Below are 22,609 nucleotides of genomic sequence, written 5' to 3' on the forward strand. Positions count from 1 at the left end.
TTATAAGAACCCTGCATTCTCTTCACAATGCCGGTCTTCGCTTTCGAACAACAATTCGCTACGCAGCTGCAGATCTCTTGCACATCATGCACATGATCCCCTCGCTGTGTGCAGCAGCCCTGCTCTTCCAGAGCGCACTGGCCGTGACCATACCCGAGATCAATGGCGACCGATACGTTTCTTCCTACAAAGGAACAAGTGTCTCTGGTGTCAAAGGCCTTGTCACAGCTAAAGGTTCCAGCGGGTTCTACATTCGCGCCACGGATGCCGATTCAGACTCCCGGACCTCCAACTCTGTTTACGTGTATGGTAGCAGTGGAGTGTCAAAAGTCACGGTCGGCGACATTGTCACCCTGAGTGGAAAGGTCGCGGAATACCGATCCTCATCCAGCTACGTCTATACCACTGAGATCGAGTCTCCATCCGACATCAAGGTGCTGTCCAGTGATAACACCGTCACTCCCATCGTCATTGGAAAGGATGGCTTGGATCCTCCTACTGAGCAGTACTCTTCCCTGGACAATGGCGATGTCTTCAGCCTACCCGGCGGTTCTAGTCGGCTTTCCACTAAGAATCCTGTGTTGGACCCAACCGAGTATGGCATGGACTTCTGGCAGAGCCTGAGTGGTGAACTCGCTACTTTGACTGGACTCACGGCCATCAGCAAAGCCAATTCTTATGGCGATACCTGGGTAATTGGGGACTGGCCAGTGACGGGGAAGAATGACCGGGGCGGGCTGACCATGCGTGCAAATGGTTTGATTGCCTGACTACGTTATCGTGTCAATTAATTAGCTTACTGACTTGGTGTTTGACTGTAGACTCCAACCCAGAATCCATCGTCATCGGCTCCCCATTGGATGGGACCAAGAACCCAACTGATACCAAACTGGGAGACACCCTCGAAGACATAACCGGGATTATCACACAGGCATATGGCTTCTACACGCTGCTACCCCTGACTGCCTTGAAGAAGACTGGGTCCAACACCACGGAGGCCACGGCAACGACCCTCAAGGCGGATGGAACCTGCAGCTCCATTACCATTGGAGATTACAATGTTGACAATTTCTCTCCGGACTCGAGCACCATGAGCGGGATTGGAGAGCACATCGCCAAGTATCTGAACAGTCCGACCGTCCTGTTCTTGCAGGAAATCCAGGACAATAGCGGAGCAACTGATGATGGCGGTAATCTCAATCCTCTCCACAACATCATGATAAGATCATGTCACTGACATTCCTGACACCAGTCGTCTCCGCCAGCCTGACACTGTCCAAGCTCGCTAGTGCGATCGAAGAGCACGGCGGAGTCGCGTACAACTACACTGACATCGACCCGGATAATGACACGAGCGGCGGAGAACGCGGCGGTAATATCCGGCCAGCCTACCTCTACGACCCATCGGTGGTACGACTGCGAAACTACAATCCCGGATCCAGCAATGACTCCACCTCCGTCCTCTCCGACGGCAGCCTAAGCTATAACCCAGGTCTAATTGATCCCTCCAACGAGGCATGGGATGACAGTCGCAAGCCATTGGTAGCCCAATGGGAGACCCTGGACGGCAAGAACACCTTCTACACGATCAACGTGCATTTCACCTCTAAATATGACAGCACTTCGCTGGAGGGCGATCCGCGACCCCCCGTCAACGGATGGGTGGAGAACCGCGTGGACCAGGCTAAAGTGGTTGCTGTGAGTACTTTTTTCGCGCTAACGATTTCTCTCATCTTGGTTGAGTTTGTCTGGAACCGAACAGAATCTAACCGTGGATGGCGTAGAAATTTGTTACCTCCATACTGGATGTCAATTCCGATGCGAAAATTATCACCGCCGGTGACTTTAACGAGTATGCGTCTGTCGAGCCTCTGGAGGTGTTTGTCTCCGAGTCCAAGCTGCAGGACCTTGAGGACGTTACTGGCATTCCTACAACGGAGAGATATACCTATCTCTATAACCAGAACTGCGAATCACTAGACCACATATATGTGAGTTCTGCGTTGACATCCGGGGCGAAGATGGAGCATATCCATGTCAACACGTGGGTGTCGACAGACGATGAGTTATCGGATCACGATCCCACCGTTGCTCTGTTCAACATGTGCGAGTAAGCACCGCCAGCTATTTCACTTTCCATATGCTTCGAACCTTCTATTCAGGAGCAAGCAGTCGCAAGCCCATGCTTAAATGAGAAGGGTCCGCAGCCCCGATCTAATCGAGCTGGGACACATGGCAGCACAATAAAATCTTTTATCAGTGGAGCTACAAACCCATCGGACAGGCAATACTTTAATAATTGAGTTTTGCTTGTCTCCAAATATTCATTAATCTCGTATTGCCGCGTAGCGATGTGTTCCTGGCATGGGTTCGTTTCATTTTTATTGCTTCATCTGTGCGGTTCGACCCACTGCCGCATCCGGAGTTCATGACTCGAGCACTATTATGAATGCCTGAGGCAGGAAGCAGAGACACAGCGAATATATCCATGTTATGTGAAAAGCTATACTATGCATTAGCAGGCATGTGTGGACTTCTGTGGAGGATTTGGTGTGTTACTTGTACCTCGGGATGAGCTACATCGGTAGAATCCACGATGGGCTAGACACTGCAAACAATCTCAGTAGTCCCCCCTGACAATTTCCTCAAGACCCTGGTCTAGATCCCAGCAACCCTTCGTGATCTTATAATTAACCGTGCAGCATGGCATCCTCAGCGCACTACTAGCAGGACTAGTCAGGTGGCTGGCTGTAGTGTCGTCTCTGCTCATCCAGTGAGGTCCTCAACCTCGAAGGCCTGAGCGCCAGGGCAAGTGGACCAGCATTCAAGGTAAACAGACAACAAACAGCAAAACGTCCGAACCAAAGCCGACTCACAAACACGAACAAACACCAGAATCACCTAATTTCAGTGGTAGCGACCAGTCAGTGGCCACATTCAGCGGCGGATCCCACGTGGTTCAGCTGAAAAATTCGGCCTGCGCCCCGTCGCGAGACCCACTGGTAGTAGGCTTCTCCCTCTCCAAAGTCTCAACTGTGGACTCCCTGATCGCTAATCTAAGATCTCATCTACTTCCCAACGGGCGCACAAGCACAGTTCGCCCCTCTCCCCTCACAGCATCACCTGTTTTACGGTACTTATCCTGCGCAAGTGGACCTGAAACTTTCCGTGCTGTGCCGTCTCATCCAGTCAGACCTGTTTCCATCGGCGTCTCATCCATGGGTGTTCCAGGACCCCTAACGCCCATGAGCGGCGTCGCTGAAATCGTCGGCAGTTGAGTTTAACCATTCTTTTCGCCAGTACGTCACGTTCGCTTATGGCAACTGTTGTTTCATAATATCTTTTTTCCCATTCCATCGGGTTTCAAATGTTACACTGTTGTTGCTGCTGTCACCTCTCGCCTGCTGGCCAGCTCGCATCACCATCATGGCCGTGGATCGGTCATTAGAAGTACGAGCAGTAGCTGCTGTCTTCTTTGCATTGGCGTCTGTGACGACGATTCTACGATGCTATGTCCGCCTGGCAGTTGTCAAGGCGTTTGGGTGGGATGATGGGGTTATGGTTCTGGCATTGGTGAGCTACCCTCTTCCTCTACAAGTCCAATTGAACATACACTGACGTCGGGAATAGCTCTTCTACGCCATGTTCTCAGGCTGCATGATCGGAGGCAGTCTATACGGTACAGGGAAACACTTGACCGAGTTAACCAATCACCAGCGGACGACCGCAATGGAGGTAAACACTGCAACCTCACAGCATAATTCCCCCATCCTCACCACTAATCAATATAACCAACAGTACTGGTTCTACTGCGACATCGGCTACGCTCTTGCTTCTATCCTGTGCAAAATCTCCGTCAGCATCTTCATCCTGCGCGTGACCATCGACCGAACTCACCGGATCACCGTCTGCCTCGTCGGAGGAATCGTCGTCATCGCCGGAATCATCTTCTTCATCATGGTCCTCGTGCAATGCCACCCCATGTCGTACTTCTGGAACCAATTATCCACCGCATACAAAGGCCCCGGATCTTGCATGAACATGCACATCATCGTGGGCGGACTGTACGCCTTTAGTGCCTCCTCTGCGCTATTCGACCTCACTATCGCTATCCTTCCGATCTTGCTCGTCCGGAAACTCAACATGAAGCGCGATGTTAAATTTGCCGTCGCTGGACTGTTGGGTATGGCTTGCGTGTATGTACTAATATACCCTTTAGTACCCTCCACTCAACCACACATACTAATCGCAATGGAAATGAACAGTGCCTCCATCGCCGTCTTCATCCGCATCCCCTACATCCACACCCTCTACAGCGTCGACTACCTCTGTACGCCTATCCCCTCCCCTTTCCACCCCCAACATATCCCCCTCCCCCAAAAACTAACAAAGAATAACAGGGGCAACAACCCCGATAGCAATCTGGTCCAACATCGAAACCGGCCTGGGCATCTTCGCCGGCAGCATGGCAACCCTCCGACCAATTCTCCGCAAATTCAACCCCTCGACCCGAGGCAACGAATACACGTCCGATCCGTGGCCAAGCACCCGCAACAAGCAACGAAACTTCTCCGTCCCGCTCCGCTCCCTCGACACCAACACGACGCGCACACCACCATCCGAATTCGACGATCGCATAGCGATGCACGGCCACGATGAGCGGTTATATGGGACGACGATGTATAGTGTTGAGACGGGGGAGAGGGTGGATGCGGATATGGATGTGGATGTGGCTGACGGTGGGGAGAGTGGGCATGGCCATGGCCATGGCCATGGGAGGGTGGATGAGTATCCGATATTGCCTAAGAATGGGGCTACGGTTAATGGTGGTGGGAATGGTATCGGGATGAAGTTTCCCGGGATTATTAGTGTTAGGAGGGAGGTGTTGGTTACGACTTCTGCTTAGCAGAGATAGATTTTCTTCTCTGTGGTTCTTGTTCTTGGTCTTGTTTTTGGGATGGAATGGGTTTGGTTGGCATTGGTGGAGTTGGGTATATACCATTTAATTTTCATTATTATTCTTTCTATAGAATATATTTTACATCAATACCGGGATGGTAGTAGACTATTGATTGTTAGATGTTGTTCATGTTTATCATCAGGTATGTTGCATGTTGCATGTTGTGTTGTAGGATAGATCGGCACCGACGATACTCTCTTTGTATGTAGAAGCCGAGCGATCGTCCCCAAGGGTCTGTCTGATTCATGGCTGATCTGCAACGGCTCGCAGGGCTAGATTGAAACTCTATTAACGTTCGGTCGGTCGGTCGGTCGGTCGGACAGGGGCTTCGCAGTGCATGCTATAGTTGTATAGACTTCAGGATGATCCGTACCGAGGTAGTAGATCATTCGTTGGAAGAAGTGATGGGTGTGTGCATGTGGTTGGTGGATAAGAAGTATTTATGCTGTGGTGGATATCGCGCATAGGAAACATTTCTTTAGATGACGGACAGGTACGAGCTATGCTTGTTAAGTGTGACTTGAGAGCATTATCCCTAAGTAGAAGAAGAAGAAGAAGAAGAAGAAGAAGAAGAAGTGTTGGCACCATATCTAATCTATTGTATTGATTTAATCTATCAATGGACCGGCCGTCTCAATACTTTTATATTATAGTGATATCACGTAGTCAAAAAGCCCTGCAATCTCAACAAAAGCATAACCTGAGGAAACAGACAACTTCCGACATATTATTTTCGATTCCTTTTTGTGCAGCGTCGTGAATTTGACCTGATTGACCTGGGTGACGCTTCAGGTCTTTGTCAAGGGTATCTTCACGCGATCCTGGCATAGACCCCAAGTCGTATGGTCGGGGCTGCCGCACGGCATGGCAGCAGAGCAGCACTCAAGACCTGCCCCAGACAGAAAACAGAAAAACCCAGACGGTGTGTACCGTCAACAGTATCCTTCTCACCAGAACTCCAGCAAAATACCGCTCCTCCACCAAAGAGATCTATTGCTTCCGGCCAATGCTCCGCTGACCCTGCACAACTGCCTTGGAGACCTCATCCAGGCAGCCCGCAGCGGCGGCAAAGAAACCGAGGAAAGCCCGGCTGGGGCTCAAGACCCGACTGAGGTACTCGGGGTGGAACTGGACACCGACGAACCAGGGGTGGTCCTTGATCTCGATAATCTCCATACGCTCGCCCTTGGTGTCCTTTCCGATGAAAGAGAGACCGGCCTTCTCGATCTGCTCAATCATGTCGGGGTTGACCTCGTAACGATGACGGTGGCGCTCCTCAATCTGCGAGACGGAAGGTCCGTACAGACCACGCAGACGAGACCACTCGGTGTTCTCCTGGAAGACACAGGGGTGTCTGCCAAGACGCATGGTACCACCAAGCTTGCCCTTGTCAACCTCGGGCATGTAGACAATGGCATGGTTCTCGGCCTTGGGGTGCAGCTCCTCGCTGCCGACATCCTTGATGTTGGCGACGTTGCGGCAGAACTCCAACACGGCCAGCTGCATACCCAGGCAGACACCCAGGAAGGGCTTGTTGTTGGTACGCGCCCATGTGATGGCCTTCATCATACCCTCAGTACCTCTGTTACCGAAACCACCGGGCACCAGGACACCGTCGGCCGTGCAAACCGCGTGCCAGGCCTTGTGGTAGTCGGCGGGGGAGGCAGTGTCATCCTCCAGATGCGACGAGTCGACCCAGATGATCTGAACCTTCTTGTGGCAGTACATGGCTGCGTGCTCCAGAGCCTTGGAGACACTGATGTAGGCGTCGTGAAGGGAAGTATATTTGCCAACCAGGGCAATGGAGACGGAATCGTGGAGGAAGTCCTGACCACGAGCAAGGTCGCACCAGTCGTTCCACATGCGGCTGCCCTGCTCCTTGCGCTCGGGGGTCTGGGGGATCGACTTCAGGTCGAGCATATCGGTGATGGTGCTGATCAGCTTCTGCTTCTCGAGAAGCATGGGCACGTGGTATGTCGTCGTGACGTTGTGGACGGCAATGACCTGGTGCTGCTCGACGGAGCACATGTTGGCAATCTTGTTGATGGTGCTATCCTCCAGAGGTTGCTCGCAGCGACAAGCAATCAGGTCGGGGTTGAGACCAGCACTCCGCACATCGCTGATTGCCCTCTGCGTGGGTTTCGTCTTCTGCTCACCGCCAGGTCCCGGCGGGATGACAGGCACGTAGGAAACGTGGATCTGGACAAAGTTGCCCTTGCCAGCCTTTCTCTGGAGCTGGCTCAGAGCGTGGATGAAGGGCGCACTCTCGATGTCACCGACGGTACCACCCAACTCGATGATGCAGACATCCGGCTCCGCCTTGGACTCGTCGACGGGGATCTTGGCTACCCGCTGAATCCACTCCTGAATGGCATCGGTGACGTGGGGCACGACCTGGACGGTCTTACCGAGATAGTGGCCGATGCGCTCGCGGTTGATGACGTGCTGGTAGACCTTTCCGGTGGTGATGTTGTGATCGCGGGAGAGAGAGGAGAGGAGGTAGCGCTCGTAGTTGCCAAGGTCGAGGTCCATTTCACCACCGTCGTCTGTGACATAGACCTCACCGTGCCTAGCATAGTGGGGGTGATGTCAATAAGGTGTATCACCGAGAAGCCGAAAACCACGCAGATACTGACTCAGTAGGTGCCATTGTGCCCGCATCGATGTTGATGTAAGGGTCGATCTTGATAGAGGTGACGGCCAGACCAGTAGTCTTGAGCAGGAGACCGGTGCTGGAGGCAATAATGCCCTTGCCCACGCCGGAGATGACACCTGAGGAACGGGCGGGTTTCGTTAGCAAGAGGGCACAAGGCGAGGGACCCTGGTAACTCCGCTGGTTTCCAGCCGAGCCGAGCAATTGAGCTTACCTCCGGAAACCAGAACGTATTTCATCTTTGCAGCGACCGACGGAGACGGAGTGGTGACAAGGGGACGTGAGCGATACCGCGGAGCAAAGAGTCGAAGAATGAGGCGAAAAAAAGTTCGATTTGTGACCCTCCCGAAGCGGTGGGCCTGTAGGTCAGGTGACTTCTTTATCTTATCGCTTATCTTATCGGCCTCTCAGCGACAACTCTGTGGCTGATACTTTCAATGTCAATTGAGGAGACAAAAGTAAAAATTAATTATGATATGTAGCTTCAGTTGGTATGCATGGTCAAGGCTTTTATCTAGCAACATCATGTTGTTGTGCCCTTCCCATCTGAGTCATTCCCTCCCCATCTGTATTCATCTGTATTTTAAATCTGCTCTGATTGGCATTCGTGTGACGCCAAGCCCAGTCAAACGGTTACATTCGGGACTTCTGCCTGATGATGCTAGGCAGCACACCTCTTGTATCATGAATAATACAGTCTATTGCTTCAGTTGTGTATCATTTTATACAGTTGCCAAAAGAAGAAAAAAAGGATTCAACTTTCCTGGGTTTCACTTCGAGAGAACGGTTTGTAAGTAGTACATAGTTACAATCATTTCGTCCTGATCCAGAATCAATTGAAGATATATATTCCCATGGGGTAAAGTCGCCCTACTGCCAACTCTATTACTCTACTAAAACAAGCAACATCACTAAAACTTCAACTTTCATGAAGAAAAGTGAATTATGAATTTTTATGAAAGATCTTTCTTTTTGGTAAACTTATTTTTGATTTTATTCATATATAAACCACTCTACCAATACCTTAGCATCATCAACATGATGATATAATACAGGAGAGAAGAGCCGGATAAGTTAATGAGGAAAAAGAAAAATGTACATTTTATGGATCTTTCTGGTTTCTAAGAAAGTAATGAGCTTGACTTATGCTTCCAAATCATTTGCTTATATCAAGCCTAAATTACCACCGCCTTTTGGCCCCCAACAAACCTCGTTATGGCAACAAAGAAAGGCATTTATATCTCTGGAGTCCATTTAAGCGATTCACCCAATCGTTTTCAGAGGCTACGTGAGCCTCTAATTCTGTTTCTTCCTAGTTCGACGCAATAAGAGAGGCTTAGTGTAAGCACTAACACTTAGCGACCAACGCAGGATTGCCAGCGATTGATTAAATTTTGCTTGTCCAGCACTGATCCATTCGATCGACACAGCCTCACGCTATTATAATTAGCTTGCAACCCCCCTTCCTTAATAGAATTCTACTTCATTAGCATCCAATTTCTCGAGACTTCAAGTGCCTTACAAATAATTGTTTTTGACCCGAAAATACGCGCCCCAGACTCGAATTCATAGTGATAGTGCAACCATCACTATGGGTCAAAAAGCATCAGTCCCTCAACCAGGGGCCAAATTTCAAGTCATAGGTGCAGGTCTCTCTCGCACCGGTACGGCATCCTTCAGCGCCGCTTTGAACATCCTCCTCGACGGACCTGTCTACCATGGCGGTACACAGATAACAATGGGCCCGTCAACCGAGATTAAATCATGGATTACTATTCTACGCGACTGGCTATCAGGCAACAATCACCGGAAGGTTCTTGCCATGATGAAAGACCGCACAGATGGCTACGTTGCTATAACGGACGCTCCTGGCACTCAGTTCGTGCCAGAGCTCCTGGAGATTTATCCCGACAGCAAGGTCATCTGTACAGTTCGCGACCCTGATGCATGGGTCAAGAGCATGGCCCAGATTGAGGGATTGGCTACATTGTGGTTTCTACGCGCTGTTCTCCTCCCCCTCCCTGGGATGCGGCACTTTGTCGAGTATATCTCGGTCTTGCAAGCACAGTGGGATAAGGTGTATAACAATGAGCGCGCGTTTGATATCATATGGCATCGGCACATTGCGTGGTTGAAGGAGATAGTGCCCGAGGATCGTCTGGTGTTCTACGATGTGCGGGAAGGATGGGAGCCTCTTTGCAAGGCACTGGGGAAGGATATACCTGATGTTCCATTCCCACGGATTAACGACTCCAAAGCTATTGATCAGGTTGCGCAGTATCATATTAAGCGTGGGCTAGTGAGATGGGCGGCGGCCTTTACGTTGGTCGGGGCTGCTACTGCTTGGTTTATGCGCGGCTGAAAAAACCCAACAATGATCATTGAAATTGTGTTATAGTTAGTCAACTGCGGACATGTATATATAAATGAGAGCATGTGTATACTTCAATTATAACTGCGGCAATCATATGTGACTTAGATACTATCACTCGCCGGCAATAGTAGGGGGATAGCAATCATTCATAGTACGTGGCCTTATCTGCTATTTATGTGACTAGAATGTCTGAGATTATTAACAATAATTATTTTACTTACAGGTCATCAAATTCACATGAAGCAATGAGGGATTAAGAAAAGAACTGCCACCGAACCAGACACCTGCCTTGGGCATGGAAATGCCAAAGAAAACTTGTCACGAGAACCCCCGGTTTGGGTATTGTAAAAGAAATGCATCAAAGCAATCATAGACTAACGCTATAGACACATAGCTAATGTACATGACCCTTCTTCCGGAAAGGCTTTTATCTGATTTTACAGCCTTTGGTGAAAGAAATTGATAGCAAGGAAGGAGGCAACGCTCGGATCATTTGTAGACACACCTTTCCAGCAATGAAAATCACCAACGCTACCATTCGCTTGGAAGGCTGCAAAATATTCGTCGATTTACTTTTTACTCGTTGACTGGTCGCTGTGCTAAAGCGGCTTCGCAAGTTATGACTGCAAGGGGGCGAGCATCCCCAACTTCCTTACGGCGGGCCGCAGAACTCAAGGTCTGTTTGGTCAAGAATCCAGCGAGAGCTGAAGAATCTTCGTTTCGGTGGCAATGGCTTGTCGGAAACAAATGCACATTGCGGATCTTACATATTGACTTGGCAGCAAGGTTTTAATCACACCCGCGGATCCGGAATTCTCTTTCTCACGTCGTAGTAAGACGGGCCCATCCCGACCGGGTCTCAGGATTCAATTGTCTTGATATCGTTGTCTTTATGAGATAACTGACGCTGTCTGCAATGCTGTACTTGGTTGGCCTTTGACGCTGATCAGAGGTTATAACAATAGCATACCGCCCAAGGACGGGTATGTACACTGAGATCTCTACTGTTCGATTATCGATGGCTATTGAGAGCCACAACCGTGGCCCATGAAGATAAGCTTAGTGGTTATTCTACGGCGAATTTCATGCAGTTGACGATCTGTCAATGGGTGCGACCGCCTCCAGCGCAGCCCGGGTCAATCAACCCCTCACATATTCTGTCGTGCCATCAACTCATGGTAGGACGATACAACTACCCAAGCAAGGGTGCTTTGCTACGATCGTGGGAGATGGTCAACCTGAGCCAGAACTGCAATCAGGTTGATATTTCAGCAAGCCGGATATGTAGTCCTATGTTTATGCACCACGTCCGATAACAACTTATTCGTTCTGCGCGATACATGGAACATATCCATTATTGGGCTCATGGTTGTACCGCAGACCGGTTGAAGCCTTGAATCGACTAGATCGTACGTTGCACAACGAGTTACCTCCTTGCAAATGTTTCAGATGCTCTTCACTGGACAGATACCGGAATCGGATCTGGACTAGCGATACTTTCCGCAGTTGCAGAGCACGCCTGTTCGTTTATAGTTCCGGTATCATTAGCTTCGCTCCTGGAAGGAAGTAATTATGACTAGGACACGTCTTGCATCGTGTTTATCTGTACCTCGAGTGGAGGCAGATAGTTACGTGGTTAAGGGATCAGCCTATGTACACGATTGCTGCTCGATAAGACAATCGCCTCCGAAAATCCCAGACCAGCCTCTTTCTAGACTGATACTTACGTCTGGCCAGTAATAGTTCGTCTATGAGCATATATGTCGCAATTTAAACAGTCTGACGCAATAGTCATCACCATGTCACACAATCCTACGCAAGATGCAATATGTCCGTGGCATTTTTATCAAGTAATCGTTCAATTCCAACCACGAGCCGATGAAGCAACAGAAATTACACGCATATTGACATTCTAGTTGGTTCTCTATGTGCTTACCTTAGAAATGGATGCCAAGCAACGATACTGAACATCTAACTGTCGTCATTGTGCGCTTACAGAGCTGCTCATATAGGTTTCGTCTCACTGTGTATGTGCCATGGCCCAAAGCCTCATACGTCAGCTCTATAGCCCCATGGTGTCTCAGGATCCTCTACAGAGACACGAGAACAATGGGAGTGAACTCTTCTAGCAGCTAAGCTATACTGGGATCGTTCTCAAAGGCAGCAATTCCTGGTTATGGGAAAGGAGAAAGACTACCGACGAATGAAGTTGATTCTACGTGAACAAGAGCTGCAAGGGTACTTATCTACGCCAATGTAGGTAGCTAAAAGGAGTAGTGTCCAACTGTAAGCTATCCATAGCAGGCTAAGTTGCTGTTCAGCCTCCATATATCGAGTATGTTATAACTTAAAAGCAGATACGTCGCCCTCCGATTTTGACTAATGGCAGACACTTCTTACAACGAAATTTCTATCTAGAACCATCTCAAGTCACTCAACGCTCCATCGCAACATGTCTCTCTGGACAAACTACCAATCGCTCCCCACCACGCAGTGGGCCCATGTATTTAGAACCCGGGGTGACAGTATGGACATCAATAGTTGCTAGCAGAGTCATGCTAAGAAGTACAGCTATCGAACTCAAAGAGATCCCAGTTGGGAACCCAGGCCCCGATGAAGTGCTGGTCCAAATGGAATACTCCGGAGTCTGCCACACAGACCTCCATGCCTGGAAAGGTTGGACTGCTTTGATCTCGGCTCTAAGTATCATTGCTCATCAGCTTAGGGGACTTTCCTGCTACCCCAAAAAGCAATCTCGTCGGTATGTTGCACCTTGCCCAATATATCGAACTGGTTCCAACCATGACTAGGCGGGCACGAGGGTGTTGGATTGGTTGCCGCCGTCGGCTCGCAGGTGAACGGCCTTCGCATTGGAGACACCGTCGGAATACAGGTATGTTTTCTTCGTATGACTTAGCAGAGAACCAAGAGTAATGGCATGCTAGTGGATTAACAGAACTTGCGGCGTGTGCGAGTTCTGCTCTACCGGGAGACAGCCAATCTGTCCTGAGCTTCAGTTGTCGGGGTATATGGTCGATGGGACCTTCCAACAGTATTGTATTTGCAAGGCTGACAATGCAGTGCGCATTCCGTCCGGCATTTCGCTAGAGGCTGCTGCTCCGGTATGTTTGCGACTGTCCACTTCGAAATGGCGGTCTAACTCAGTCCACCGTCTAGGTTCTTTGTGCCGGAATTACCGTATACAAGGCTCTCAAGGAAAGTGAAGTCCGACCAGGAGAGATAATCGGTAAGTATAATTTTGGCTTTGCCGACTGATTCATCACCGCTGATTCAAGCGACTAGCCATTGTTGGCGCTGGCGGAGGATTGGGATCCTTGGCTTGTCAATATGCCAAGGCATGCGGACACAAGGTCCTTGCTTTGTCTTCTGGGGCCGCTAAGAGGCAAATGTGTTTATACGATCTTGGAGCGGATTACTTCGTCGATTACAAGTCGCCGGACGTCGCAGAGGAGGTGAAGCGCGTCACCGGGGGCGGACCGCATGCTGCGATGATAGTCTCATCCGTGGAAGAGCCGTTCCACCAGGCTACACAGGTGATTTGAACGTCTCTTTAATTTCCTGAAGAGAAGCTGATATGTCATCAAGTACATTCGCCCTGGCGGAACAATCGTGGCTGTCGGTCTCCCTCCTGGAAAGATCTGCACCGATCTTTTCCATATGGTTACACAGAGAATCAACATCAAAGGTTCCTACGTGGGGAACAGAGATGAAACGGAGGAAGCACTTGCTATCATCATCAAGGCCGGTATTAGCGTTCAGTACGAAGTTGTGGATTTCTCTGAACTTCCAAACATCTACGATCAGATGGAAAAAGCTACGTTCAACTGTGCTTATACCACGTCCGTTACTGACGTCTTCCAGGAACGATGAAAGGACGAGCCGTGCTGAAGATTGGGAAGACGCTCACAAGGGGCCATGAGCACCAGTCGAGTCTCTGCAGAGACTTACATTTCTCGCCAAAGCAGACAAATGGCATGAATGGATTTACAGCCAAGAGTGCCATATCAGGGGCCCTTGAACGAGCCATTGAGCGGGCCGGAAAAGATTTCCGGTCTGATACTGTGACCGTTCCTACTGAGGCCGTGATGGAGGTGTGTCTCACACGTGTGAGTCCAGACAACTGCTGACTTAATTCTTCAGGCCATTGTGAATGCCTCGACCTTTGGGGATGACATCTACGACGAGGAAGGAGATGCAACACTGAATGATTTCCAGGACAAGATCAAAGCACTGACCGGCAAGGAGGCAGCGCTCTTCGTCGTATCCGGCACCCAAGGCAACCAGATCTGTCTGCGCACTCATCTGCACCAGCCGCCGCATACGATTCTTCTTGACTACCGTGCGCACGTCCAAATCTGGGAGACTGGTGCAATCCCCGTTTTGTCCCAGGCGACAGTGACGAGCGTTGAGCCGAAGAACGGTGTCCACTTGACCCTGGACGATGTGAAGGATCGGATCATCGAGGAAGGAAATTGTAAGGAAACTCTCCCCAAAAGAGCCCTATTTTTGCTAATACTGTCGCAGTCCACTTCCCCCCTACCCGAGTTGTCTCCCTCGAAAACACCCTGAGTGGTTCGATCCTCCCGTTGAAACACGCCAGAGAAATTTCGAACTACGTCCGCAGGGTTCGTGTGCCGCCAGGCCGGACCCCCATCGCCATGCATCTTGATGGAGCCCGGTTGCTGGAAGGTATAACTGCAGAGGGCGTCTCCGCCCGCGAATACCTTGACTGTTTTGACAGTGCCAGCATCTGTATTTCCAAGGGTTGTGGTGCTCCAATGGGCAGTGTTATTGTTGGTACTCGTGAGTTCATCGACCGCGCCAAGTGGTTCCGGAAGATGTTCGGAGGCGCAACTCGACAGGTAAATTCCAGTGCAGTCCAGAAGAATTCAAAAGTAGAGATACTAATGATTTAGACTGGAATGATGGCTGCTGCTGCCACCGCTGCGATGGAGCACACTTTGCCCCTACTCCCGAAAGTGCATGCCCTCACACGGCGCGTGGCCGACTATCTCCATCGGATCGGGTACGAGTTCCTCATGCCAGTGGACACTAACATGATAGTTCTCGATTTGAAGAAAACGGGCATTACGGGAGATGATATTGTGTTCTACTGCAAGCAGCAGGGTTTGTTGGTATTCCCTAACGGGCGACTGGCCTTCCACCACCAGATATCGGACGATGGGGTTGCTCGGCTTCAGAGGGCTTTGTTGGAATTGATCACGGATAAAAAGAGATTCTAAACCTTGATGAGAGAATGAAGGAGGGTAGTAGATACTTTACATGGCAACTTTTTGAACTTACTGTTGTGTTAGATTTCCTATAGACAGACTGCAAGGCCGTCCCACAGACAATCTGAATGTTGATTTCAATTCGAAACTCACCGTCCACCGTACCGCTACATCTAGATACCACTGATCCAGACCAACTACTCCCCAATCTTCATCTCCTCAATCCCCTTGGCCGCCCTCTCCTTCCAATCCGCCCTCCACCTCGTCAACGCGGGCCTCCCATGAACCACATCCCCACACGACCACAACATCCTCCTCTTATCCAACTCCTCGGAAACCTCACCATCGGGACAAACAATATAAAACCTCCCCTCGGCCATCCCCTTACTCAAAAACTCCACCACCTGCTCGGGCAACCACGCCCCATCCGGCTTCTCCTTAAAGTGCCTCCTCACCATCCCGGTGTACGTAAACCCCGGAACCAGCAAATGCACCCCAACATTGGGATGTTTCTCATACAGACTATAACTCAACTGCTCGGCAATACTCTTCACCGCGGCTTTGGAGGCATTATACGCCGGGTTGCCGGGCGGGTTGGTAATACCCTGTTTGGACCCCGTCAGGATAATAGCGCGCGGGGATGTAGTGTCGCGGGTCATGTCGTCGAGAAATGTCGCTATGCCGTTCGTATAGCCTAGTGTGTTTACTGCGAGGGTTCGTTGGAAGTAGGATGGGTCTGTCCAGGCAGTTTTGCCTTCTGTGGGTTGGACCATGGTGCCCGCGTTGAGGAAGAGGAGGTCAATTCCATTTGGGTGGGTGGGGGTGGTGGAGGTGTGGAGGGATTGCCAGTCGGAGGGGTTGGAGACGTCGATGGGGTGGGTGGATGTTGTGGTGGAGGAGGTGGTGGAGGGGAGAGTTGATGCTGCTGTTTTGAGGGCTTCTTGGTTGTTGTCGACCAGGATGAGGTTCATGCCGTGCGTGCGGCAGAACTGGGCTGTGGCTAGGCCGATGCCTGAGGCGGCGCCGGTGATGAGGGCTGTTGCGCCGGGGCGGAAGACGGGGTGGAGGGTGGAGGACATGTTGTTTGGCAATAGGCTTTTTTCTTGTTTTGTATTGTTTGGGTGATGGTGGGTTTGGGTGTTGGTGTAAAGATGAAGGGAGGGAGAGGATGAGGGGGTGAAAGTGAGGGGTTGTTGATGATAGATTGTGGAGACGGCGATTCGGGCTTCCGAGGGGGGTTGCCGATGCCGATGGATGAATAGCTTTACTGTGTACTCACCGTGGAGACGCGATATATGTAGAGGCATAACGGGGGTGTGGGGAGAGGGGTTACCCGAGTACTTTGTACTAGTTAGCTTCATCATAAAATGGCGGTCATTAGTATCAGTAGCGGCTAGTATGAAGCCCGAAAAGGATGCTCTAAATGCAGATCCCTGGAATACTGCCACTTGCATGTTATAGTTGTGACTGAAAGAGTGTGAATAGACAGCTAGCATGTGGTTATAACATCAACTCTCCGTTGATGGGCACTTCCATTAGAGAATTGTGAGTAGCTGGTTAACATGGTGCTTGCTGGACGAAATTTGGAAGCCATGAGAGAAAGAGAGAACCCCCTGAATTGAGCAAAAGCATTGATGTGTATAGTTTCATCACATTTGGTAGACCCCCAATTTATTATATTCCCCAGTGCTCATTCAAGTGGCTGATGTGTCCACATTAGCAAGAATATCTTGGAATAAGGGCTTGGCTGTTCTTCTTAATAGACATTGATTATCCACGGGCGCGTATCCGCGGACCTTCCGTTCCTCGCCCGGAGCTAGAAACTATGCCGACCGGACATGACGCCGGTGTCAAAAAGCCACACCATACTTCTATACCCTGGCAATAGCAGTTCTAATAAAAGTTCAGATGTTAATTGACGCAGTAGCTGGTTAGAAAAGAACACACTACAATATTGGTCAGCACCACCTGCGCACGGAGTGTAAACATGCCGAAGCCATCAACATCTCCGCATTCGGACAGCTGGCTGTGCTGTTTGTGATACATCAACAGGCAGAACATTTCTCTGACAGAACAACAGATAGTGGCTGCTTTGTACAGAGTAGGTTAACCAGCAAAATGGCATGGTCATCAGACACAGCATGATTCATAAAATCTCACTCGGACGCCTGCATGAGTCGACCCACGTCAAGCCAGCCAACTACCCGTCTCACCCTTCACCACCGACCCTCCATAGCCCTGTCATATGCGGGGCTTGCAAAATGCAGCACTCACGATCCACCCCCGATCCGGACCAGAATCAAGTATCCAATAACATCAGCAGCATGCTGTGCCGTCATGTTCTCGCGCTCCGAATTTCCGTTGACGGGGGTCCGGGCCCTTCAACCGATATGATTTATTTAACCCGCGACATGCAGCCCATGACACATCCCAAAAAGAACAACTACCTAGCTCATCCTCCTCATCAAAAAAACAAAATGAAAGTCCTCATCTGCGGCGGCGGCTGTGCCGGCCCCGCCCTCGCCTTCTGGCTATCCCGAACCAATCACCAAGTCGTGGTAGTGGAACGCTTCCCCCAGTTACGTGACAAAGGAGCGCAAATCGACCTCCGTGAGCAAGGTATTGAAGTAGTCCGACGAATGGATTTGCTCGACACCATCCGCCAGCACTGTGTCCACGAAGACGGCTTCGCCCTCGTCGACGGCAACGACCACGTCACGGCTCTAATCCGACCAAATACATCTGGACATGGATCGCAGTCCCTATCGTCCGAATTTGAGATTATGCGGGGCGACCTGGTCCGGATATTATACGACGCTACCAAGAATAATGTGGAGTATAGGTTCAACACGACCGTGGAGCGCTTCGAGCAAGACGATGAGAAAGTAACAGCGTACTTTTCGAATGGGACGTCGGAGTCGTTTGATCTGCTGGTCGGTGCAGATGGTCAGGGCTCGCGAATCAGACGGGGGATTCTGCCACCAGATGCAGCTGATCCGTATCTTCATCTCGGTATCCACGCAGCATACTGGTTCGTTCCGCGAGAGAAAGGAGATACCAATACCTTCACGACGTATGTGTCTCCCGGTGGGCGGGCGATATTCCGCCGGAGTCACAGTCCCACGACGTCTCAGGTGTATTTCATGCTGAAAGCCGACGACCCGTCGCTTGCGTCTATTCACCGCGCGTCAGTGGACGCGCAGAAGGAGTTCTGGATACAGCGGTACCGCGGGGCGGGATGGCAGACGGAGCGGTTTATCGAGGGGATGAAAACGACAGATAATTTCTACTCACAGGAGATAGTGCAAGTGAAGACCGAGACGTGGTATAAGGGGCGGGTGGTGTTGTTGGGTGATGCGGCTGCGTGCCCGGCTGTGGTGACGGGGATGGGGACGACGGGATGTCTTGTTGGGGCGTATGTCTTGGCTGGGGAGATTAACAGACATGCGGGGGATGTGGGAGCGGCGTTGAAGAACTATGATGCTACTTTGAGGCCGTTTGTGAAGGAGATTCAGAAGTTGAAGACGTCAATGGTGAGGTTGTTCTTCCCGACTTCGTGGTGGGGGATCTGGTTGCTGCATTGGTTTGCGGCTGTGATGTGTTTCTTGGGAATCCCGGAGTTGTTGGATAGGATGGGGAGTGAGGAGGTGGGTGGGTGGAAGTTGCCTGAGTATGAGGAGCTGATTGCCGGAAATTGATTTATGTATCAAGAAAGTAGAGCTGTAGTAATATCGCCTCTTCTTATATGACCTTACAATAAGTCTAGGACTGACATATAAAATTGCAGGAGATCGTCGTAGTATACCCACCACAGGACCTTCGATAGCATCATTACTACAACTATCAACAGTAGACCGTTCGATACTACCGGGTTTTGTATAGGAATTTTTTAAGCATTGACATCTCCATGGATGATTAGGGAATCGGTGAGTGGCACAGCCGACAAAGCATCACATCAGTGGAAATGGTGACTCTTCACCCCTTCAGTGTATTAGGGTAAGAAATCAGTGACTGCAAGGTGAAGATACAATCCTTCACATTTGATTTACCAAAATCAAATAGAACAGAAAGGTTCTGAATCAGTCATATCTCTCTAAAAATCGCTCAATCAACTTGGACGAAAAGCTTTAAGTATCGCTGAGAAGAGTGTTGCCAACGACCTTGTCTCTCATCAATAAATTATCTGCCCACTCCCTGCTAAGTGATGGTGATCTGTTCTTATATATTATTATGATGTGTTAAGTTCTGTATAATATTCCTATTCGTACTATCATTGAGTGATTAAGTGTATGTATATCCATAGCCCATCCCAACTCCGCCCATCATTAATTCCATATCCATACTCCATCATTAAATATAATCCATTACTCCCTCCTCCCCCAATCAAACCTTCCAGTCCCCTCCGGCTCCTTCCCTGCCGGCTCCGTCTCAATCACAGTCTCCTGAGTCACCGTAATATCACGCATCTTGCCCTTCTTGCCCGTACCCACCAGGCCCTCCTCATCACTTCCATACCCGGCTGTAATGGTCCCTTCATGCACAGACAACCTCGTACGAGACTTCTTCGTAGCAGTCTGTGTATTCCCTTCCCGACTAGCCAGCGGATACGACTCGCCCCGTCTCCGACCGTAACTGCCCGTTCCCCCTCTCGCTGAACTGAACAGCACGCTAAGTCCGATCTTGCTTGCTCCCTTGCGAAGCAGAGGTTGTATGATGGGGAGATTGGCCACGACAATGGAGACGAATGTCTCGCGACATGCCCATTGACTTCCTGCGACGGCGCCGTCGGGGCCGGCCTGCGGTCGTTAGTTATTTGTTTGATGAACTGTGGGACGGTAGTGGGTGATGGGGATCATACCGTCAAGATAGTCACGGCGCGGATGATGCCCGCCATGATGATAAAGGCTGCGCTGCTGAAAAGAGCCATAAGTGTGAGCTTCTGGCGGATGCTGATCTTGACGGCCCAGAGGAGCGGCAGTGGTATGGACATGAGGTACAGATCGGTTATAACGTTCGGGATGACGACGATGAGGACACTGAGGGTCGATTTGGTCGGTTGGCAAATGTCTAAGTTAGGAGCCAGTTAATTGAAGATCCCAACGGGGATAGCTGCGACAAAAAGAGAGTAAGAGACATACTGCCCGGGTTGGGGTTGATTTGCCAGTTCTTGTGCATGGGTTGACAGCCCAGCACGATGGTCAGACCCACGGCGAGATAGGTCACGCCGAGGAGGACGTACGCGAAGCGAACTCGTGCGGGAAGGTGGTTCAATCCAGATCTAGATGGTCAGTTAGTTTCGTCGACATGAGATCGGAGCTGATGCCATACGTGAGGCGCGAGTAGTAAATGGCGACGCAGAACTTGATCAACCACAGAATCATGGCGTACAAGGACCATCCAATGACCTGGATCTTAGATCCCCATTGCCGATCGTAGTACTCTTTCGAGGACGGGTCCACGGCCGCTCGTTGCTCGTCGGTCATGTAGCTGTTCGTGAGACCGTTGAATTTGCTGCGGACAAGATGCGCTGCGACGGTTTCGCCGATAAAGACGGCCTGCATCAGTCAGACAGAATGGTCAGAATGTCGGTGTAGAAAAACATACACCTGCCAATGGCATCAGATAGTCATCGACGGCAAAGTTCAGGGGCCCGCCGACTTGCGACCAGCGGACATAGATTCGTACGATGATAAAGAGCAGCCCCAACGACAGGAGGGTGAACGCCTCTGTATCCCCGTTAGCCATGATGAAATGCCAGACTGGATGTACTCAGGCTGAGTACCGAGGAGGCGGCGACACTGCGAAAATAGTGCGCATAGTAATTTTATAACTCATTACCGGGTCGGTGCTTCTGCAGAGCAGAAAGGGGCACGCGAGGATGCAAATCATTCATATTCTGTAATGCCAAGGGCATCCATCTAAAAGAGATTTCCTGACCGACACCCAAGGCAATTTTAGAGCGAAATGCTAACTTCAAGTGACAGGCTTTTATTGGACGTGTGTTGGATACAGGGGTGAAGGTTAGTTCTACCGCGTGCGCTAGAGCCACGATCCGGGGAACGAGACAGCGGCAGCGGCCAAGACGAAGCGGAAGTCAGTCCGGTGAACTCTATCAGTGCCAACGGCATGCTGCTATGAGCACAAGTGTGGATTCTATTTCGTATCTCGGCATCGGGGCAGGTGTTCCAGACACGCTGATCGCGACCCACGCGGCACCGGATTGACGTTTTTATGCCAAAAGAGGTAGCGAGGAGCGACGCACCAAGCCATTGTGGACGATGGCGTTGACGTTGACGTACGAGTTCTCCTGTGATGAAAATCCTCTACGAGGTGAGGAAGCTTATCTTGTCGTCTGGTGTCGACACTGCGTACGTGTGCTCATTACGGAAAATGCTGGATAATACTTGTGAGACGCGCTTGAAAGAAATCGAACCCTAAATGTCAATAGCTCGGGATGAGACCGAGACAGCCGCCATGATAAAAACAGAAGCCATCCCGCTCTCAAGTTTGGGTCGGTCGGGAGGCGCCCCTGATCCATCAATGGTCAGAGCTCATAAACAAGCGGATCTCAGTGGGTCTGAAGCTGTCGAATTTGAGGCAGATGATTTTCGTAAGTCGTATCACGACAGGCTGTTGGGAGGAGAGATGGTGGCTGTTGGGTGATCTGCAGCTTAAATTAGTTAATTGCTATCGGACATTGAACGTCGACTTCGTTATGCAACTGCAAAGCACGGCGTATGTTCCTCGAGATAGTGAGGTGAAGGTCACCACTGACGATCTTAGGTTTTTTCAGTTCCTCCACGATCGTTTCGTTCGATTAGGGTGCCACAGTATCACCCACACGATCGAATTTTCAACCATGGTTAGACACTTGGCGGTACCGTAGGTGTGGATGACCACTGTACTCCGTACACATTAGCGATCTTTTCCAAAAGCGGAGGAGCTTGAAAGGGCAACTTAAGCGTAGCAACACACAGGAATACATAGTCAGTGGATTGCATTTCTAAGCAATGACGACGGACAAAGAAGCTAGAGACGGAACCGTGCAGTCGGGCGCTATTTATTAGATAGTTCGAGGGAATAAAGAAGACGGAAACGAACGGAGATCGCTGTACTATTTGAATTACGGTGAAGAAAAGCCTGATCTACAACTGTAAGGATCTAGCGCACCAGCAGGCCGAGACTGATGAGACTAGGAATAAAGAAAAGTAGAGGGGCAGATGGACAGCTGCATTGATCGATGTAGAGGGGCAGGGGTCTCTTCATTTAGGCGAAGTGGATACCTTGGCAGAGGACCACAGTATGACTTGAAAATCAGACATTTACTGCCAGTGCATAAGAAACTGACTCGGTACTAATCACAAACTAAT

The 22,609-nt window shown here is 50.3% G+C and overlaps 8 protein-coding genes across 8 annotated transcripts; 5 read left to right on the forward strand and 3 right to left on the reverse strand.

Annotated features, from left to right (window-relative positions):
• Positions 1 to 48: 48 nt before the first annotated feature.
• BO88DRAFT_461776 (endonuclease/exonuclease/phosphatase family protein) lies at positions 49 to 2,203 on the forward strand. Its single transcript, XM_025711185.1, has 4 exons — positions 49 to 756; positions 822 to 1,190; positions 1,253 to 1,698; positions 1,785 to 2,203. Exons 1-4 carry the CDS (start codon positions 87 to 89, stop codon positions 2,112 to 2,114), a joined length of 1,815 nt encoding a protein of 604 aa, XP_025563247.1. The 5' UTR covers positions 49 to 86; the 3' UTR covers positions 2,115 to 2,203.
• Positions 2,204 to 3,040: 837 nt separating this feature from the next.
• Positions 3,041 to 5,052, forward strand: BO88DRAFT_404505 (polytopic membrane protein). Its single transcript, XM_025706640.1, has 5 exons — positions 3,041 to 3,573; positions 3,631 to 3,735; positions 3,799 to 4,196; positions 4,266 to 4,330; positions 4,401 to 5,052. The coding sequence occupies exons 1-5, from the start codon at positions 3,427 to 3,429 to the stop codon at positions 4,904 to 4,906; spliced, it is 1,221 nt and encodes a 406-aa protein (XP_025563248.1). The 5' UTR covers positions 3,041 to 3,426; the 3' UTR covers positions 4,907 to 5,052.
• Positions 5,053 to 5,523: 471 nt separating this feature from the next.
• BO88DRAFT_404506 (putative CTP synthase) lies at positions 5,524 to 7,529 on the reverse strand. The gene has a single exon (XM_025706641.1). It carries the CDS (start codon positions 7,490 to 7,492, stop codon positions 5,951 to 5,953), a length of 1,542 nt encoding a protein of 513 aa, XP_025563249.1. The 5' UTR covers positions 7,493 to 7,529; the 3' UTR covers positions 5,524 to 5,950.
• Positions 7,530 to 9,069: 1,540 nt separating this feature from the next.
• BO88DRAFT_404507 (sulfotransferase family protein) lies at positions 9,070 to 9,982 on the forward strand. Its single transcript, XM_025706642.1, has one exon. The coding sequence runs from the start codon at positions 9,205 to 9,207 to the stop codon at positions 9,973 to 9,975; it is 771 nt and encodes a 256-aa protein (XP_025563250.1). The 5' UTR covers positions 9,070 to 9,204; the 3' UTR covers positions 9,976 to 9,982.
• A 2,457-nt stretch (positions 9,983 to 12,439) lies between these two features.
• Positions 12,440 to 15,251, forward strand: BO88DRAFT_461788 (uncharacterized protein; the record flags this gene model as incomplete). Its single annotated transcript, XM_025711186.1, has 12 exons — positions 12,440 to 12,512; positions 12,559 to 12,663; positions 12,713 to 12,748; positions 12,798 to 12,880; positions 12,933 to 13,109; positions 13,165 to 13,234; positions 13,291 to 13,541; positions 13,594 to 13,834; positions 13,888 to 14,099; positions 14,149 to 14,482; positions 14,533 to 14,870; positions 14,925 to 15,251. 12 exons carry the CDS (start codon positions 12,440 to 12,442, stop codon positions 15,249 to 15,251), a joined length of 2,247 nt encoding a protein of 748 aa, XP_025563251.1.
• A 67-nt stretch (positions 15,252 to 15,318) lies between these two features.
• BO88DRAFT_404508 (SDR family NAD(P)-dependent oxidoreductase) lies at positions 15,319 to 16,389 on the reverse strand. The gene has a single exon (XM_025706643.1). The coding sequence runs from the start codon at positions 16,316 to 16,318 to the stop codon at positions 15,437 to 15,439; it is 882 nt and encodes a 293-aa protein (XP_025563252.1). The 5' UTR covers positions 16,319 to 16,389; the 3' UTR covers positions 15,319 to 15,436.
• Positions 16,390 to 17,716: 1,327 nt separating this feature from the next.
• BO88DRAFT_453211 (monooxygenase) lies at positions 17,717 to 18,937 on the forward strand (the record flags this gene model as incomplete). Its single annotated transcript, XM_025710733.1, has 1 exon — positions 17,717 to 18,937. One exon carries the CDS (start codon positions 17,717 to 17,719, stop codon positions 18,935 to 18,937), a length of 1,221 nt encoding a protein of 406 aa, XP_025563253.1.
• Positions 18,938 to 19,603: 666 nt separating this feature from the next.
• On the reverse strand, positions 19,604 to 20,984 carry BO88DRAFT_461792 (uncharacterized protein; the record flags this gene model as incomplete). The annotated part of the gene is made up of 5 exons (XM_025711187.1): positions 19,604 to 20,035; positions 20,098 to 20,306; positions 20,378 to 20,517; positions 20,568 to 20,794; positions 20,844 to 20,984. The coding sequence occupies 5 exons, from the start codon at positions 20,982 to 20,984 to the stop codon at positions 19,604 to 19,606; spliced, it is 1,149 nt and encodes a 382-aa protein (XP_025563254.1).
• Between the last annotated feature and the right edge of the window lie 1,625 nt (positions 20,985 to 22,609).

Source organism: Aspergillus vadensis (genome assembly GCF_003184925.1).
Source record: "Aspergillus vadensis CBS 113365 unplaced genomic scaffold BO88scaffold_10, whole genome shotgun sequence".
NCBI lineage: Eukaryota > Fungi > Ascomycota > Eurotiomycetes > Eurotiales > Aspergillaceae > Aspergillus > Aspergillus vadensis.

Excerpts from the sequence above, each read along its gene's own strand:
- BO88DRAFT_461776 (XM_025711185.1), top strand. The coding sequence starts at position 87 with ATGCACATGATCCCCTCGCTGTGTGCAGCAGCCCTGCTCTTCCAGAGC. Across the intron at positions 757-821 it reads GCTGACCATGCGTGCAAATG|ACTCCAACCCAGAATCCATC; the intron begins GTTTGATTGCCT and ends GTTTGACTGTAG. Across the intron at positions 1,699-1,784 it reads ACCAGGCTAAAGTGGTTGCT|AAATTTGTTACCTCCATACT; the intron begins GTGAGTACTTTT and ends TGGATGGCGTAG.
- BO88DRAFT_404507 (XM_025706642.1), top strand. The coding sequence starts at position 9,205 with ATGGGTCAAAAAGCATCAGTCCCTCAACCAGGGGCCAAATTTCAAGTC.
- BO88DRAFT_404506 (XM_025706641.1), bottom strand. The coding sequence starts at position 7,492 with ATGGACCTCGACCTTGGCAACTACGAGCGCTACCTCCTCTCCTCTCTC.
- BO88DRAFT_404508 (XM_025706643.1), bottom strand. The coding sequence starts at position 16,318 with ATGTCCTCCACCCTCCACCCCGTCTTCCGCCCCGGCGCAACAGCCCTC.
- BO88DRAFT_404505 (XM_025706640.1), top strand. The coding sequence starts at position 3,427 with ATGGCCGTGGATCGGTCATTAGAAGTACGAGCAGTAGCTGCTGTCTTC. Across the intron at positions 3,736-3,798 it reads AGCGGACGACCGCAATGGAG|TACTGGTTCTACTGCGACAT; the intron begins GTAAACACTGCA and ends TATAACCAACAG. Across the intron at positions 4,331-4,400 it reads CTACAGCGTCGACTACCTCT|GGGCAACAACCCCGATAGCA; the intron begins GTACGCCTATCC and ends AAAGAATAACAG.